Source organism: Triticum urartu, chromosome 1A, assembly GCF_056163025.1.
Source record: "Triticum urartu cultivar PI428250 chromosome 1A, HENAU_Tu73, whole genome shotgun sequence".
NCBI classification, from domain to species: Eukaryota; Viridiplantae; Streptophyta; class Magnoliopsida; order Poales; family Poaceae; genus Triticum; species Triticum urartu.
In genome coordinates this window covers 300610708-300629150 of record NC_141873.1, presented here as the reverse complement: position 1 = coordinate 300629150, position 18443 = coordinate 300610708, and the positions used below count along the sequence as shown (strand labels likewise).

At 47.1% G+C, this 18443-nt stretch overlaps 2 protein-coding genes across 2 annotated transcripts; both read right to left on the bottom strand.

The window, feature by feature from the left end:
- Positions 1 to 219: 219 nt before the first annotated feature.
- Positions 220 to 2669, bottom strand: LOC147990951 (uncharacterized). The gene is made up of 2 exons (XM_087534353.1): positions 2207 to 2669; positions 220 to 2106 (listed from the first exon to the last, which is right to left on the bottom strand). The coding sequence occupies exons 1-2, from the start codon at positions 2428 to 2430 to the stop codon at positions 1326 to 1328; spliced, it is 1005 nt and encodes a 334-aa protein (XP_087390479.1). The 5' UTR covers positions 2431 to 2669; the 3' UTR covers positions 220 to 1325.
- Positions 2670 to 6912: 4243 nt separating this feature from the next.
- LOC125532742 (putative GEM-like protein 8) lies at positions 6913 to 8062 on the bottom strand. The gene is made up of 4 exons (XM_048696681.2): positions 7890 to 8062; positions 7713 to 7793; positions 7333 to 7607; positions 6913 to 7211 (listed from the first exon to the last, which is right to left on the bottom strand). The coding sequence occupies exons 1-4, from the start codon at positions 7999 to 8001 to the stop codon at positions 7035 to 7037; spliced, it is 645 nt and encodes a 214-aa protein (XP_048552638.1). The 5' UTR covers positions 8002 to 8062; the 3' UTR covers positions 6913 to 7034.
- Positions 8063 to 18443: the final 10381 nt, after the last annotated feature.

Sequence of the window (18443 nt, the reverse complement as noted above, 5' to 3'; positions counted from 1 at the left end):
AAGGCTTCGAGCGCTCCCGTCGCCATGATCGTGAGCGATCGCAAGGCCCGCGTGCGTCCGGCGTAACATTTCGGCTGGCACACCAGGTACAAACGTTTCCCTAAAACTTACTATAAGCTCATTTTTCGACAAAGGATGAATTTATTAGCTTAAAATGAAGCATCAAGTGGTTAAACACAATAAGCACGACCGACCTCTACATAATTAGGATGCATACTGCCAATGGACCCACACAAAAACACTCCACAAAATAGCAAAGTCATATAAGACTAAAACTATATGTAGGTGAGAAAAAATAAATAAAAAATAGGGCGATCAGATCCATAATAGGCAAACTACATCGATGACCATATCTGCACCAACAATCTCATGACACCACATGAACAACGAGATTCTTCAACGACAACGCCTTCAGGAAGGGAGCGGCGCTCAATCGTCGTTGTCACTAGATTCAACCACTCGAGGTCAAATCTAGGTTTTCACCTTGAAGAAATAGTCTAAGCATATCGGACAATGCCTTCAACGAGGTCACGACGTAAAAACATCGCCATTGCCAGGCATAACCAACTCGGGTCACCTAGGCTTTCACCTTGGAGCTCGAGACCGGGTGCTCAAGAAGCACCACCATCAAATCAGTCAGGCATGTGTTGTCGCCACCACTTTTCTACGATCCCAGCAGCTACATGCAATGTGTGACTGTTGCCACTGCTCCATCAATCCTCTGCATCAAGTCGTCGTCCATAGTTTACATCTCACCGTCAAAGTCAACCATCGGATCTAGAGTATGAAACCCTCACGAAGACCTTTCGGTGATCATCGTAATCCGCAGTGAGGCTATTGCCGGAATGAGATTACCCAGCCACCGACGGAGCCCATCAGGCAGCAGGGCATCGGATCTCGGTGTAGCAGCCACACCGGCAACGGCCACCACATCCCATCCAGGGCGCCCACCTCCATGACGGGATACCCCGCAACACACATCGCCGTTTCATGGAGCGAGCAGCCGTATCTCGGTGATGGAACAACCGTGGGAGGCGGGGTTCGATTCTGGCCCACCATGTTCTAGATCCATGGTTGTGCGTCCAGATCCAGCCGACCTCCACCGGGACCGAAGCAACAGCGGCATCGTCGCGCCTCCTCTGGCTACGCCAGATCCGGACGTGAGCAGTTACTATGCGCTCATGTGGGATCCAACTATTTTGCGAATCGTGAGGCAATCGAGCGGTAGGGCTGAGGTTGGCAATCGTGAGGCAATCGAGCGGTAGGGCTGGGGTTGGCAGGTGTGTGCCCTCGCACTTGCGTGCCCCTGCGAATTTGCGCTTCCATTATATAGTCATACTGTGAGATGGTCTGAGATTGTACAATAAGAGCAACTCTAACGGAGTGACCCAAACGGACACCGATTTTGTCTGTTTTTTGTTCGTTTTGGTCGCCCGTCCGCCTGTCTGCATCCTCTTTTTTATTTGGGTTGGCATGTGTGCCCAACAAGAGGTGGACACATTTTTTGCATGTCCGTCTCGGCATTTCCTCGAACACTTAGCAGGCAGGATAGCTCGCACTGGGGTGCACGTTGACCATGGCCAGGACAAGTTGCAGCCACGCGAGCTCGTACGAGGGGCGCCTCTGCGCCTGGCGGGTGCGACCACCTGCTCGAGCAGCTCCGGCCGGGCACGAGGCGAAGCCGGCGGTCGAGCTACAGAGTGGAGGCGGCGGGCGCACGAGCTCCAACGCGGACACGCGCGAGCAGGGCAGCACGGCGGGTGTGTGAGACAAGGCAGGGCGACCGCGGCTCGGCACGGCACGGTGAGCGCGGCAAGCATGGCGGCCGGGCGCGGCGAACATGGCGCGGCCGAGCGCGGAAAGTTCCAACGCTGAGGCGTGCGAGCGGGGACGGTAGGCCGGCCGCGCCAGCATGGCGGGCCTGGGCATGGCGAGCTCCAACACGAAGACTTGGCTTGAACACACGCCCCGACCACGCGCACGCAGAGCTGGAGCAGCTTCATGTCAACAGGCTTCGTGCGCAGCTTCATGTCAAGGAGCTCCTGTACGCGCATGTACGTCTCACCTTGCTTGCCTTTTATGTTCAGGGCCGTGCTCCAGCAGTGCCTGTCCCACGCACGCGCATCCGTCGGAGATCAATCAGAAACAAAACCACATACGGCCAGCGGCGCGTCGGACGCGAGCAAGAAGAAAACTCCTGGCTCACCTGGTGAACGACCTCCTCGTCGGGACAACCACGACGTTGCTGCTGGATCCGCGCCACTGCGTCACTGGCCTCCACGACCCGCCCGAACTCCGACAGGGCCGTTGGAGGACGCGCCACCCCGCTGCTGGAGGTCGGCGGCGGCGGGAGCACAGCCGCGCCGTTGGAGGCTGGGCGCCGACGGGAGCACAGTCATGTCGCTGGAGGCTGGGCGCCGGCGGGAGCATAGCCGCGCCGCTGGAGGCCGCCGGAGCCGCGCCATGTGCTGGCACTTCCTCGGCGGCCTGTGGCTGCCTCGTGTTCCGGCTGGGTGGGTGGGTGGTCGTGGTGGCCCAGGAGAGAAAAGGAGGAGAGAGACCGGATGAGACAGATGGGTGGATGGCAAGTGGGCCAGCCGGCGCATGCGGCCGGACAGAGGAGGGCGAAGAGGGCACAAAGAGCGTCCGCTTTGTGTCCGCTTTTGACCAAATTTTTTCAGATTTGAGTTTAAAATGGGTCCGAACAGACATCAAACGGACGTTGTGTCCGTTTGGGTCGCCTCGTTGGGCTGTGTTTTGTGTCCGGATGACCCAAACGAACAAAATGAATCGTCTCATTGGAGTTGCTCTAACTAGTTCATGCTTAAATCATAAATGAACCCATTGGCAAAAAATTCTAACCTGACGAATGTTATGGTCAGCAAATGCCAGCATGCGCGGAGTGCATTGAAGTGGTGCTTGATATTCTTTCGCGAGTCTTCAATTGCCGTTGATGACCGGAGAGACAGGTGATTGACGTAGTGTCTGGTGGGGAACGGTGTTCTCTACAGAACTGGAATTAGTATTAGCCTATCTCTATCTGTTATACAAAATTATATTAGCCTATCTCCGTCTGTTGTACAAAGTAATATTAGACTATCTCCATTTGTGTAATGTAGCTCATTTCTCATGGATATTTTCTCTGCAGCCATTTTGCAACAATGTCGGTTATAATGTAGAAAATTTGTGCTGGTATTTATCTGTTGAACATGCATTCTCCTTTATGGAAAAACAGCAGACGGCCTTCAACATTATCACTCTCCTGTTACATTTGGTTTAGATAAAAAAAATCTTTCCACAATTGAGCCTCTATATGGCGATAACTACTCGGTAATGAAGAGGTATTAACATGATGAGTTGGCCTTTCAACATATCCTAAGCTCATAACCGTGGAAAACATCTTGAAAAAAAAAATGCTTTTCACCTTTTGAGGGTAAAGTAAAAAATAGGGCGATCAGATCCATAATCGGCAAACTACATCGATGAACATATCTGCACCAACAATCTCATGACACCACACGAACAACGAGATTCTTCAACGACAACGCCTTTAGAAAGCGAGCGGCGCTTAATCGTCGCCGTCACTGGATTCAACCACTCGAGGTCAGAATCTAGGTTTTCACCTTGAAGAAATAGCCTCGCGTCGCCTCCCCCCGGGCGACGCCAGGGGCCCCAACCCTAGCGCCGCCATCACCTCTCCCTCCACCCCCTCCTGCCGCCGCTGCCGCCGGCGTGGGCCGCAGTGGCGGCGGGCCCGGTGCCAAAGGTCCTGGGCGGGGGGAGGCGGCGGATCCCATCTGAGGCGGTGGGGGCGGCCCTTCTCATGAGATCCAACGGCGGCGGCTAGGACGGAGTATCCGGGCTGTGCAGCGGGGGCCCGAGCACCATCGCCGGCGGAGCGGCGGCCCTGGATGGACGGCGGCGGTGGCAGTGCCCCATCCGGCGAGGTGGGCTGTCCTGCTCGTGATGGTGACGACGGCTACTGCGGATCCAACGCCCCGTTTGGATCCGTCGCGGGGAGGCCTTTCGCCGACCGGCGGCGCATGGAGGGACCGGTGAGGGGATGCCGGATCTCCGTCAGAGTACCGACGGCAACATACGTCTTCGTGGCGAGGTTCCGTTCGGTTCCAGCCAGCCACGAGGTCGGGAAGACGTGGCTTCCGATGAAAATCGTGCCTGACTGTGGTCTTGGTGGACGATGGCGGCGTCTCGGACGTCGTTTCCTTCTAGAGGCATCGTCGTTGCAGGCCTCATCAACCTGATCGGGAAGTTCCGGGGGAAACCCTAGATCTGGGTCTACCGGATCGGACGATGACGGTGCTATCGGTATCGTTCTCCCTCATGGGGGCATCGTTTTGAAGCGAGTGCTGGTTGGAGGGGACAAGAGGAGGAGCGGTGTTTCATCTTCTTCATTGATGACGGCGGATCTCGGCGGCGTGGCGCAGTGGAGACTCGGCGCCTGATGAGCGGAGATGGACTCGCGCAGGAGGGTGACGCTGCCTGGCGTCATGGTGGCGTTGGCGGCAGTTGGACCGGCCAAGGTTGATGCAGCAGTACAGCTCTGAAGATGAATTCGTGGCAGGTGGTTGCGGCGGCCTCATACCCGGCAGGGGTCCTGGTTGAGAAGCACGCCGGACTGGTGGGTGCCCATACCCGGCAGGCGTCCTGGATGGGACCTCAAGTCTTTAGATGTTTAGGTTTGGTTGCGTGGTCTGTTTGGTATTAGGCCCACACTTTCAGCGCCCCTACATCAACTGGATAGGGATAGCGCTTAGTTTGGTGGCTTTAGTCTTATTGTTGTATGACTCTGTACGGTCTTGTGTCAATAATTAATAAAGTGGCCGTATGCATCGTTCAGATGCAGAGGCCGGGGTCGTCCTCCTTTTCTAAAAAAATAAAAAAAACCTTGAAGAAATAGTCTAAGCATATCCGACAATGCTTTCAAGAAGTCACGACGTAAAAACATCACCATTGCCAGGCATAACCAACTCGGGTCACCCAGGCTTTCATCTTGGAGCTCGAGACCGGGTGCTCAAGAAGCACCACCATCAAATCAGTCAGGCATGTGTTGTCGCCATCATTTTTCTACGATCCCAACAGCTACATGCAATGTGTGACCGTTGCTGCTGCTTCACCATTCCTCTGCATCAAGTCATCGTCCATAGTTTACATCTCACCGTCAAAGTCAACCACCGGATCTAGAGTATGAAACCCTCACAAAGACCTTTCGGTGATCATCGTAATCCGCAGTGAGGCTGTTGCCGGAATGAGATTACCCAGCCACCGACGGAGCCCAGCAGGCAGCAGGGCATCGGATCTCGGTGTAGCAGCCACATCGACAACGGCCGCCACATCCCATCCAGGGAGCCCACCTGGATGACAGGATAGCCCGCAGCACACATCGTGGTTTCATGGAACGAGCAGCCGTATCTCGGTGATGGAACCACCGTGGGAGGCAGGGTTCGATTCTGGCCCACCATGCCCTGGATCCATGGTTGTGCGTCCAGATCCAGCCGACCTCCACCGAGACCGGAGCAACAGCGGCATCGCCGCGCCTCCTCTGGCTACGCCGGCAAAATTGACAAATTTGACCTATGGACGAAATCAAATCACAGAATGAACTGCTCGTGAAACTATTTCACGCGGCTGACCTTTTTGTGTGACGCCCGACACGAAGGCGTCACACTACACTGTGCAACGCCTCGTAGATAGGCGCTACACGCCTGGCCAGCGTCGCACCCATATGATCCGAAAATTACTAAGTCAGTGTGCAGCGCCTGAGAGCTAGGCGCCACACTATACAGTGTAGCGCCTAGCTTCTAGGCGTTGCACTAGTGGTTGCTTCATTTTATAGTGCAACCACTAGTGCAGCGCCCGAGAGCTAGGCGCCACACTATACAATGCAGCGCCTAGCTCGTAGGCTCTGCACAATGACTTGGCAATTTTTAGGCATTTTGGGGTGCAACGTTGGCCAGGCGTGTAGCGCCTATCTGTGAGGCGTTGCACAATATAGTGTGACGCCTTCGTGTCAGGCGTCACATAAAAAGGTCAGCCGCGTGAAATAGTTTCACGAGTAGTTCATTCTGTGATTTGATTTCGTCCACGGGTCAAATTTGTCAAATTTGCCGGCTACGCCAGATCCGGACGTGAGCAGCTACTATGGGCTCATGTGGGATCCAACTATTTTGCGAATCGTGAGGCTGTGTCCGTTTGGGTCGCCTCGTTGAATTGTGTTTTGTGTCCGAATGACCCAAACGGACAAAATGAGTCGTCTCATTGGAGTTGCTCTAACTAGTTCATGCTCAAATCATGAATGAACCCATTGGCAAAAAATTCTAGCCTGACGAATGCTATGGTCAGCAAATGCCAAGCATGCGCGGAGTGCATTGAAGTGGTGCTTGATATTCTTTCGCGCGTCTCCAATTGCCGTTGATGACTGGAGACACAGGTGATTGACGTGGTGTCTGGTGGGGAACGGTGGTCTCTACAGAACTGGAATTAGTATTAGCCTATCTCCATCTGTTATACAAAATTATATTAGCCTATCTCCGTCTGTTGTACAAAGTAATATTAGACTATCTCCATCTGTGCAATGTAGCTCATTTCTCATGGATATTTTCTCTGCAGCCATTTTGCAACAATGTCGGTTATAATGTAGAAAATTTGTGCTGGTATTTATCTATTGAACATGCATTCTCCTTTATGGAAAAACACTAGACGGCCTTCAACATTATCACTCTCCTGTTACATTTGGTTTAGATAAAAAAAATCTTTCCACAATTGAGCCTCTATATGGCGATAACTACTCGGTAATGAAGAGGTATTAACATGATGAGTTGGCCTTTCAGCATATCCTAAGCTCATAACCGTGGAAAACATCTTGAAAAAAAATTGCTTTTCACCTTTTGAGGGTAAAGTAAAAAATGCTTTCCATTCCAACATGATTGTTCAATCCTATTTTTTCCAATGTACATATACCATTTCAACATGGACACATGGTACCCAGTGTGCTTGGGATTACAGAACTGGGTGTGTCATCTCATCTCCGAAATTACACGCTGAAGATATTTCAGTGATTTTGTGTAACTGATGAAACCCATAAACCAAAAATCGAAGCCGTCAACAGTAACTACATCGATGTACTTCTCATCGGGATTATACAAATTTTCCCTCACGGCAGCACTCTTGATCCTCTTTGCAGGAATCATGACCTGTGGAAAGGTACAAAAAAATTCATCAGCTTTGAGTTCAAAATGGGCGCCCAAATATTTCTTAACCGGGATTTAATCCAGTAAACTTTAGCTATTGAGCGGGGCATTGTGCTTTAGTTACCTTGTAGGGCACCCTTGCGATGCGGCCCTTGGGCGATTTTAAATCCAAAGGCCTGTCACTATGGAAGGCAATCTTCTCAGTCGAGATGAAAAGCATTCCAGCTATTGGGCCGGCTGTGGTTGAGAGATAACACTGGAAAGCCTTCAGTAGCTTCTCTTCTTTCTCGACTCGGAAGTATTGCCTGAAGACCTTGTCCATGCTACCAGCTTGGAGAACCTTCACACCTAAGCTCAGTTTCCCTTTCACAGTTTCCGAAATTTTCGGTCCAAGTGCTACTGCAATGCAAAAATATTTATTAGTGATGAGAACTTTTGCCTGGTTAGTTTATACTACTTCATATCAACTTGTTGGGATACACAGATGTTAGATGGCATGCTTACAGTGTTCCTTGAAGCCCTGCATGTAAGTATCTGTTTTCTGGCTTAGCTTGCTCATCCGATAAACGATGGAATTCTTTTTGTCTGCGGCACCAAGAAAAGGAGAGAAAATCAGCATTGACATAAAAATTACAGTGGCTGGGAAAAGAGAATTGGGCAAGAAGATCGTGAGATCATTACCCTTGTTGCGAACCAAAGAAGAACATGATGGTTTTCCTTGTGTTTTCTCGTCAGCATATGCAAAGGAAGGCAGAGGAATTCCAATGACATGCTTCTGGCTGAAACCCTCCATTGGTGCTTCCTGAAACTGCTTATGCTAGCTAAGCTAGTTAGGCTCTGTTTCCCTGTGAGGAGTTGGCTCATGCCCCAAGGCATCCGTGGGTTTTATAAGGAGGAGCTTGTGTTAGAAGTTGCTTTGTTCCAAGGAACAATGTGATGGAACCGAATCAGCACTTTATGCTGCATACTCACCGTCGCCTCATCATGATGGAAAAGCAAGGCACACTTTTCTTGGGTAAAGGAACGGCGTTCAGCCCGGCGAACAACGAGGAGGGAGGCACTGGTGTGTTCCTTTGGTAATGCACTTTCCGTTGCATACAGTTTGTCCATGATTAGAGAAGCTGATGAGTTGGTTGATGGCATGCTTACAGTTAGCTTTACAAGTTATTGATAGGAGAACATGCAGGGTTTACTGGAGTACTTATCATGATCCATGTAGTTTGTGGCGCCTTCCTGAATGCCGGTTGTTCTTTCACCTTTCAGCGAAGGAAATGTGCTAGCTAGTGGGAACTGGGGAGTGAAGAGGAAGGTAAGGCAAGCACGTTGGTTGGTTTGGAACAGGTTACTGGTGAACAGACTTTATCAACATGGGTTGGTTTGGCATGGTACATGCCTCCTTTAAACTTTGCATTTGCCTCACGTTTTTCTGTTCTTTCGGATGGATGTTGTACAGGGATCTTGACCAAACTAGAAAAAACGCCTTTATATGCGATGCAACTAGGGAAATGCTTGTGAATGCTGATAATATGTGTATTAAAATCCCACGTGAACAGTGAACAAATGAAAGAAGAGAAGATGTTTTGCGCCACTGGGTCACTACCAGGTAATCGGGTTCAGAATCGAACTATACTCCCTAGAAGTGAGCAACAAGGATATTCACAAATCCTACAAAGAGGTAGTACTCTCTCTGATCCATATGACTTGTCGCTCAAATGGATGAGATTCATTTGAGCAACAAGTAATATGGATCGGAGAGAGTAGTAATTATCTTTCACTTTTCTCTAACACATTGTTTATCCATGATTAAGTATGAGGATTTGGCAATTTTTGCCATGCTGGCTACTTTGTAATGGCAATAATCACGTGCGCAAGCATTTTGAGTTTCCTTAGTTAAATATGTCGAAGTTCTATCATGCATTACTTTACTAAATCTATTGCTGCTTAAAAATAATATATGTGTTTCCACATTATCAATCAAAGCAAAATAAAACAAAAAACAATTCTTCAGGGCCTTTCGGCCCTTCTGGTAAACAGAAATCAGGAAAAGGGTCATACTACATGATACAAGAAGTTTGTTGGTTCAGGCTCAAGATCTTCTTTTAGTTGTGTGCTTTTCACTTGTACCTGGGGCCATACCCTTGTGCTGGGAACCTTTAGAATCTCACGCAAACTAATAAAATTAAAAACCCTTGTCCTGCCAGATTCAAGGTCCAAGAACGTGGTGCCCAGGGGCCTGCATGTGATGTGGAGGGAGACTAATCTGATGTGTAAAGCTGCCTACTTTCCGCTAATCCGGACTCGATCCAGGGACATCGTAGTTCTTCTGCATTTGTTTCGCGTTGCTTCGAGTGTTGATTTGATGTACGTGGCACTTATGCAGAACCTCGTCAGAAAGCTAGGTGTGATCATGCTCGATCGGTAAAGCCATTGGTATGGGCTGTGTAGTGTTCGTGCCATCATTAAGTTTATTTTAGCTTTATATATGTTTTTTTAGGGGAGCTTTATATATGTTGATTATTGAGATACTAGTTATTTTGATATCGGATCTGCGGCCTTTGGTTTGAGGGTTAGTTGAACTCTAGCTTAGTCCCATCATGCATCCACCGAAAGCAGAAAGGCCAACGAATTTCATATTGCAGGATGCTCTCTCCTACATTTTCCTCTGCATCCCCTTCCCGCCCTCGCGCGGCGCCGCGCCGCACCGGAGTGCCCCCGCCCCCTTCCTCCGGTCCTCTCCAACGCCATCTCCCCTACCGCCGCCGCCGTCACCGGGGGACTCGCAGGCAATGCATGTGTGCCGTAGCGGTGGCAGCGACGCTTCTCCTTGTCCAGATTCGGTCAGGGGGCGGCGGTCCACGCCGGCCGGACCTACGACAATGACGGGGCGGCGGCAGCCAGTCTCGGCATGCAGATTGCGATGTACGGCGACGGGTCCAGCGGCGGCGGCTTGAGCGCCTGATCTGACCCAAGATGGGCTTCGACGGGCCGCACATGCTGCTGTCTTGTACCATCCCTGTTCTGTCAACGGCATGCTGCCACTGGGCTCGACCTGCAACACGAGGACGCCGGGGGCTTCGGCCCTGGGCGTGGTGGTGGTGGTCACCTCCTTTGCCGGAGGTGGTCGGCTTGAGGCTGGGTGGTCGGATCTCAAGATCCGTCATCTAGTCCCGGCTGTGAGTTGGGGAGACATGGTTGCTGGTGAAAACCGAGCAGATGACGGGCGATGGTGGCGTTTTGCGCCGTTACCTTGATGAAGACATGTCGTGTAACTGTTGTCGACCCACTCATGCTGCTTCAGGGGAAACCCTATGACCTGGTCTTCTAGATCGAACGATGGCGGTACTGCGGTTCCGTTTCTCTCTTGGGAGCATCCTTTATGGAGCAGCGCTGGAAGACAGATGCAGGAGGTGGAGCGGCTTAGTCTTGCACGGAGCTTCGGTGGAGCTGTCAAGTCACGCCTGGCCGACAGGTGCTACGCGGAGTCATGATTGGTTGGCAGGTGCTATGCACGACAGATCTTCCAGAGTCTTCACGTCTGGACGGACGAGCATAGGGCGGTGGCACCATTGGGTGACGTGGTGGCATCGGCGGATGTCCGGACTAGCAAGGATGATGCGGATCTCTCTTCTGAAGATGGGTCAATGGTCCGATGATGATGGCGGCTTCTAAAACGTGTGCATGCGGCATGCGCTTTAGGTCTGCTGCACCGGCTGTTGGTTCCGATACGTTATGTGGATGGATCGACGACGACACCGGTTTTAGATATGGGGAGTGAGATGTATCTCATCGTCATTCTGAGATTTTGAAGACCAAAGAAGTGTTTCCTCTAAATCTTGGTCCGTTCTCTCGAAGATTCATGATTCTAGCGTTATGCCATCCTCTCATAATTGTTTTCGATTGTGAGAATTCTTTTCACCCATCCCGAGTATTTCAGGAGTCTTTTCAGTTTGATTCTATGGAGCCCATCATCTCAGAATTATTCATTCCAACTTTCATCTCTCGTTCTCCAAATGATACCGGTGCATCATTCAAGTATTATCTAATCAGCTCGGGATCTCTCCGTTCACTTGTATCTAAATTCTCTCAAGTATCTTCGTTCATTTTCTAATTTTTTCCGGTGTTTCTTTATCTTTTCTTCGTTCATTTTCAATTCTTACGGTGGTTCGCTCAAGAGTTCCCTTCCTTGGTTATCATATCAATTCATTCCTTCTTCCCAATCCTACCGGTGGATCGTTGAAGACCTTCCCAAGTTTGCACCATATCTATCTTAATCCATTCTACGAGAATAAGTAGTATGCCAAACTCGTTGCTTGTCATCAATCTAAATTGGTGAAGGATAAGCATAATGTAATTCTTATTCTTGTTTCATCAAGTGAAGTCAATTCCTTATTCCAGAGGCTCATCTAATTCTCGGTTCAAGATGCTTCATCTTTTCTTATCCGGAGTTCCAAGCTTTCCGGTTTATCTCGTCATGAAGCTCCATCTAATCATTGTAAGGCTTCAATCTTATTATTTTCATCCTTCACTTCCTTTTGATCATTCTTTTATTACCAGAGTTCTTCATGGAGGCTACATGATGGTTCGTCAAGGATTCCTTTCATTCTCGATTTGTTCTTCAAGATTTCTATCGGAGTTATGATCCGCCAAGCTATACTCTGAAATAAACATGGTGCTCAACACATATTCTGTTTTGAGGAGTTCAAGCATTCTTCATCTTGCATTCTGAAGTGCAATTCTTTCATATCTCATCTTTTGAGGTGGTGTTATGTCACTCTTGACAATTTCTTGTGTTTCATGATTCACAAGTTCAGGAATGAGATATTTAAAACCCATCACTTTATTCCTTGGAGTTATCTTGGTATAGATTTCACCTAAAGCCTTCCATTGGGAATGTTGCTCCTTGTGATGATTACCTATGATCCAAGATCTCTTATCACCTCGGTGGAAGAAACTTTCTATCTTTTCTAGCTCTCAATCAAATCTTTTTCCCGTGAGTGGCGGGTTGTCACCTCATAATTTTGAGATGTCTTCCATAAGCCCACATCAAGCTTATCCTTTCGTTGTTGATAATCCAACAACTCCGTTCTAGCATTTGTTGTAAGCATGCTCTCTCAAGATCTTGTTTCCCTCCGTTCATTCCATTCCATTCTTTCATTTCCTTCAGAGGCATTGTGTTGTTGCTCTCTTCTCTCATCATCTCGAGTTGTGAGGATCGTGTTCTTTTTGTGCTTGTCCATTTAATCGGAGTGTCGTGTCCTTTTTTCAAGTTATTTTCATCTTATCAAGTTTTCCTTCTCTTTTCTACCGCAATGCTCTCAATTGCGTTCAACTCCGTTCTGTTCTTTCTTTCAACTTTTCAACCCCTCAAGGTTCGTGGTTTCACTCGTTTGTCGAAAAAGCAACTTAGTTTACCTCTTCTCTTCCCCTTCCGTTTCTCTCCGGTGCCATCCTAGATCTCGGGACGAGATCCTCTTGTAGTGGTGGAGTGTTGTAACGCCCTGAGACCGTTGCGCCAGGTGTCTTCCAGTTATTCGCTGTTGTTGCCTTGTCATTTGCTTGCGAGTTGCATCTTGCCATGTCATCATGTGCATTGCATCATCATGTTTTCAAAACTTGCATCCATCCCGGCCTCCCCGTTCCTTTCGTTGTCCGTTCTGAGCCAAGACACACTTACACGCGCCCGCGGCACCTCCGAAATAGTATTTTATAACTGGCCAAAAAATGTTCTCGGAATGGGTTGAAAGTTGGCATGCGGTGTTGTTATGTTGTCAGTAGGCCACCTGCCAAATTTCATCAGTTCGGAGTCCATTTGATGCCCTAACGGATAACTATAGCGGCATTATAGCCGATCTATCGTCGGACGTTTCTGGTCTCCGGAAACGGTTGCCGGGTTGCATCCCCCCTCTATCTTCTCAGTCCAACCACACACTTGACCTCGTTCGCCTAACCCCTCTTTGCACAATGCATCGACCCCTCACGCATGTCCAAAACTTCCCCGAACCCGACCCACTCAGTCGTCATCGATGGGTCCGGATCATCCCCAAACATCTATAAACCATCTCCGTTTTGTTAATTGGACTCCCTAACCAATTTATTCTCGACCGCCCGATTACGATCGGACAGACGTGGTTAGGGGGGGGGGGGTATTCGGGCGGTCGAAAATTGTATACCGACTAAGAATACAAGGCAAAAGTAAGGTAGTGTACGCAAGGTATTATAGTGCATATATTATAAAGGACTGTCATAACTGGCAACCGTGTGACAGATTGCAAAAGTACCATACCACCCCCTCCCTTCGATCCCGCCTTGACCCCCTCCCTTCGACCCCGCCTCCTCTCTCGAGAGGACCCCTCCTGATTTTTTGGGCATCCCGCCTCAGGAACCACTCCCTTCGATCCCACCCCTCTCGATTTTCTGTCGAACGAACCCCTCCCTTCGACCCCACACCTCTGGAACGAACCCCCTCCTGATTTTCTAGGCCGCCAGCAGTTAAAAATAGACAAAAAATGGGACATCAAAGGATCGAACCCAGACCCTCCCATACTAAATTGGATGAAATTTCCAGCTGAGCTAGCAAACTTTAGTGATTAGACACAATGTACATGCTACTTGTACCTTCCTGAGACAAGATTGAACAAAAATAAAAGATTGTGATCATTGAAAATCCAAACTGGTAGCCTTACCAAAAAATTACCGTGGTGTCTGTACTTATGTTATCAGGTATGGATTTCGTATATTATCAGTTATTGGATATGTGGTTCGTATATTACTATATTATTTTCACATAAGTTACCGGGTATGTTTTTGAACAATATTTCCTCTTTTTGGTAAAAAGTTACCGCAATATTTGGATATAAGTAATCGGGGATGTTGTTCGTATGTTAGCATTCTATTTTCACATAAATTATCGAGGTATGTTTTCGACAACTTCTTTTCCTCCTTGGTCAAAATTAACGCAGTGTCTGTATGCAAGTTATCGGGTATGCGATTCGTGTATTACAGTCTTATTTTCACATAAATTATCAGGGTTATGTTTTTTAACAAATTTCCCTTAGCCAAAGTTACCGCGCTGTTTGTATGTAAATTATCGAGTATGTAATTTGTATATTATCGTGCTATTTTCACGTAAGTTTTCGGGGGTGTTTTTCCCAAACTTACCATGTTGTTGCACGTAATTTATGAGGCGTGTGGTGCATAAAATATCATATTATACACATAATAGTTACCAGATATGTTTTAGTTAAAAAAATCTAAGTCCAAAAGGTAATCAGGCATGGGTGATGTAAGTTACTGCTCGTGCGGTATCTAACTTACTGCACATGCGACACGTAAATTACCATGGTGTTTACACAGATGTTACCAGGACATGAAAATCTGAACTTTTTTCAAAGTTATCAACCTTTTGTTGGGGTCGAAAGTTATCATCCGATACTAACAGAAGTCACCAATATTTTTCATTTGTTGTTAGCAACAAAAATGTATAGCTAAAATGCTCTCATTTCATCAGTAGTTACCAAATGAGCAACAATTGTAACATCATATACAGCTAAACAAAACTCTCATTTCTTATGCCTTCAAAAACAAAACCAATCGGTTTCTTTGTAGCAGCGATGCAAAATTCAGTAGAACAAGGCCAACAAAGATCATCCTTTCTATAGAATAGAGGAACATAAGGTACTACTGTAATTTTTTTAGTAGAAGAAAAACAATATGTTATTTTCTACGTATATTATTGGGTATGCGGGTCATACATTACCGTGCTATTTTCACATAAGTTATTGGGGTGTGTTTTTCAACAACTATTTTCCCCTTGGTCAAAGTTATTGCGCTGCTTTTACGTAAGTTATCGGGTATGCAGTTCATACATTATCGTGCTATTTTCACGTAAGTTGCCGCGGTATAGTTTTCAACAACCTTTTCCCCTCGTTGGTCAAAGTTACTGCACAAGTTATTGGGTATGCGGTTCGTATATTACCGCTATTTTCAAATAAATTTAGGGGGGTATGTTTCAACAATTTTTCTACTCGGGTTCAAATTTCCCTGATGTTATCATCTAAGTTATCAGGTCTGCGGTGCGTATATTAGCATGCTATTTACACTTAATTTACCAGGTGTATCTTTTCGATAATTTTCTTTCCCATAGTTAAAGTTAACATGATGTTCGTACGTAGGTTATCACGTCTGTGATGCCTATATTATCATGCTATTTACACAAAAATTACCGGGGTATATTTTCAACAATCCTCTCATGGTCATAGTTACTACTGTGTTTATACGTAAATTATCAGGTATATGGTGCATATATACCATAGTAATTACAAAGAATTTACAATGGGTATGTTTTCAATAACTTTTTCTTCGGGTCTAAAAATATCCCGGTGTTTGCACCTACATTACAGGTCTGCAATGCACATATTACCGTGTTATTTACACAAAAGTTACCCTGGTTATTTTTTCAACAAATAAAAATAGAATATGGATATGGTTAATATGAGCAACATATGTTCATGACACGTCAAGCAGAAATGAAATAAAATGTAATTTTGCTTGTTTAGAATGTCATGCTAAGATGCTAACCCAGGTCAAGTACTCTCACAACAAACATTCTCATGTGAGCATGTTACTTTATAGAAGGCTAATGGAGTTTCTGCATATGTACTAGATGAAAAATCTCACGAGGCATCATTATATGGTTCCTTGAACTAGCAGCAGGATGGTCTAAGAAGGTCACATCCAGAATAGAGCTTGGACTTTTAGTTTCTTGTTCACAACATACATATAACCCACCATATAAACTATGAGCTAATCATGTGCGCGTCGAAGACAATCAAAACTGTCAAGTATCGTATGAATGGCCCATGGCTGAACTGAATCATGTCCAGATGTGGAGAAGAAATCATACTCAATCAGACGAAACTATAAAATTTTGGAAAAAGAACAACGACAAATAATCTTGATTATGTTCTGTTCTGTCAAGGCAGATTAGCAATACATCATAATAATGTGGTTATTCCACTCATACATGTGCTACATCTGTGCATATATATCAATCATTTTTGCACACCGGGATCCAGCACACTCAGGCAGTTTATTCTCTACTAGCTACTCTGCTAGTACATCAGAATTCAGAAAAGCACCCACCTAGAATTAGTTACTCTGCTAGTACAACAAAATCCAAAAAACTCACCTACCTAGAATTCAGATCTTACCTAGAATTTATACCTTACGGTTGATGTAATGGACGGTTGCAGCCGGCACCCGGACCTATCAGTCCATGAAGGTGCTGTCTAGCTTCCGCACCTGCACCTTCAGACGAATGCTGCTATTGTGTGGGACGAGCATGGCAAGGACGAGCTCGGACGTGTTTACAAGGAGGAGTTTCCTCGCTCACCTTAAAAGGAACAAGCAAAACAGGGACGAGCACAGATGGGAACAAGAACAGCGACGATCTCGAAGGTTAGCTCAGACGGGGAAAGCGGCCAAGCCGGCGGTGTACGAGCGGAGCGACTGTGAGGTCGAGGACGAGCGGCGGAGTTGAGATCGAAGTCGAACGACTGGGCGTTGATGGAGAAGTCTACAGGGACGACCGGCCCGGCCGGCGGTGAGATTGAGGACGAGCTATGGGATCGAGGTGGAGGAATACAGAGTATTGACGACCGCGGCGAACAGGAATTCCATCTTATCGCGGCATGGTGAGAGAGGAAAGGAACCGCTTGACTTTGGTCAAACGAATCGGTACGCGTTCACTTCGCGGTGGCATGCATGCGTAAATATGTCTCTACTCCATCTTCTCCGTTTTCAGCAACCCAGTGGCGAGATCGTGACCGTACGATAAAAAAATTGATGGCATCCAGCTCGTGCGTCGGATTTGAAATGGACGGCATCCAGGTGGTGTGGCATTTTTGCATTCTGTCACAGGGTTGCCAAATACATATTTCGTATTATAAATAAAGATTTGAAAGGAAATTAGGACGTCATAACATATATGAAAATAAATTGTATGGTATTATAATGACGTGCATTTTTATGACAGGTATATCATGCACCAATATCTGGAAAGGGATCAATCCCATGGGGCATTAGTTGCATGGTGTTTAGGTGCCCCAAACAAAAAATATATATAACACTATATATATTTAGTATAAGAAAATAGAGTACAGAATAAGTTATTCTTTACCCGAGGTAATCTTACGATCATTTCATAATTAAATTACGTTTGGAATTCAAATAGTTACATTCCTATTGATTCGCTACGTAAAATTTAGTATAAGAAAATAAGAATATAGGTCATAAGACAAGAAAATTTGCAGTTTATGTGTATTTTCCACTATGTTTTTACGTTTGTAATTTTACATAACATGAAATATTTTTTTACGACGATTATATTTTTCTTAGGGTCTCTTTTTATGTCAGAAATAAGACAAAACTTACGGAACGTAAAATTACGATGTATTGATGATAAAATAGAGGGGGTGAAGAATAACTTTTCCTCACCCAGGGTGACGAATAACGCGACCCTATATATATATATAAGTCTATTTTAATAACACCATTATGACCTTATTCTAATAACACTTACCCTTATTCTGCTAACACCAACGTACTGTTGCATCGTCCTAACTGAACCGCATAGAGCCCTGGAAAAAAACCCACCACACCACCCCCAGGCAAATTTGACAATTTTGACCTTGGGACGAAATCAATTCACGGAAAGAACTGCCCGTGAAACTATTTCACAGCACTGACCCTTTTGTGTAGCGCCCGCCACGCAGGCGCCACACCCTACGGTGCAACGCCCAGCTCTGGGGCGTTGCACGCCTGTCCACCGTGGCAGCCCTTGGGCCTGCACCCAGTAGTGCAGCGCCTCCAAGCTAGGCGCCACACATGTAACGTGCAGCGCCCGGCCCATAGGCGCTGCACTGTGACTTATCCAGCGGCTTGGCCCCCCTCCCCCACTCCCCCCACCCCACACACCCCAACCCGAGCTTTGCCCCCTCTCCCACTCTCTCCCCCTCTCAAATCCTCTCCCAAATCTTGCAAATTTGAAGAATTTGTCCGTGGATTTCGAAGTCATACCCTCCCTCAAGGTAATCTTCTCCGATCCCCTTGTTTTGATCCAAGTAATGCTAGTTTGGGGAAACCCTAGTTTTGTTTGGATCTAGAGATTTGCATGGAGATGTGAGATCTTTGTTTGCCAATTTCCTATGATTAGGCTTTGTTAGTATGTTAGGGTTA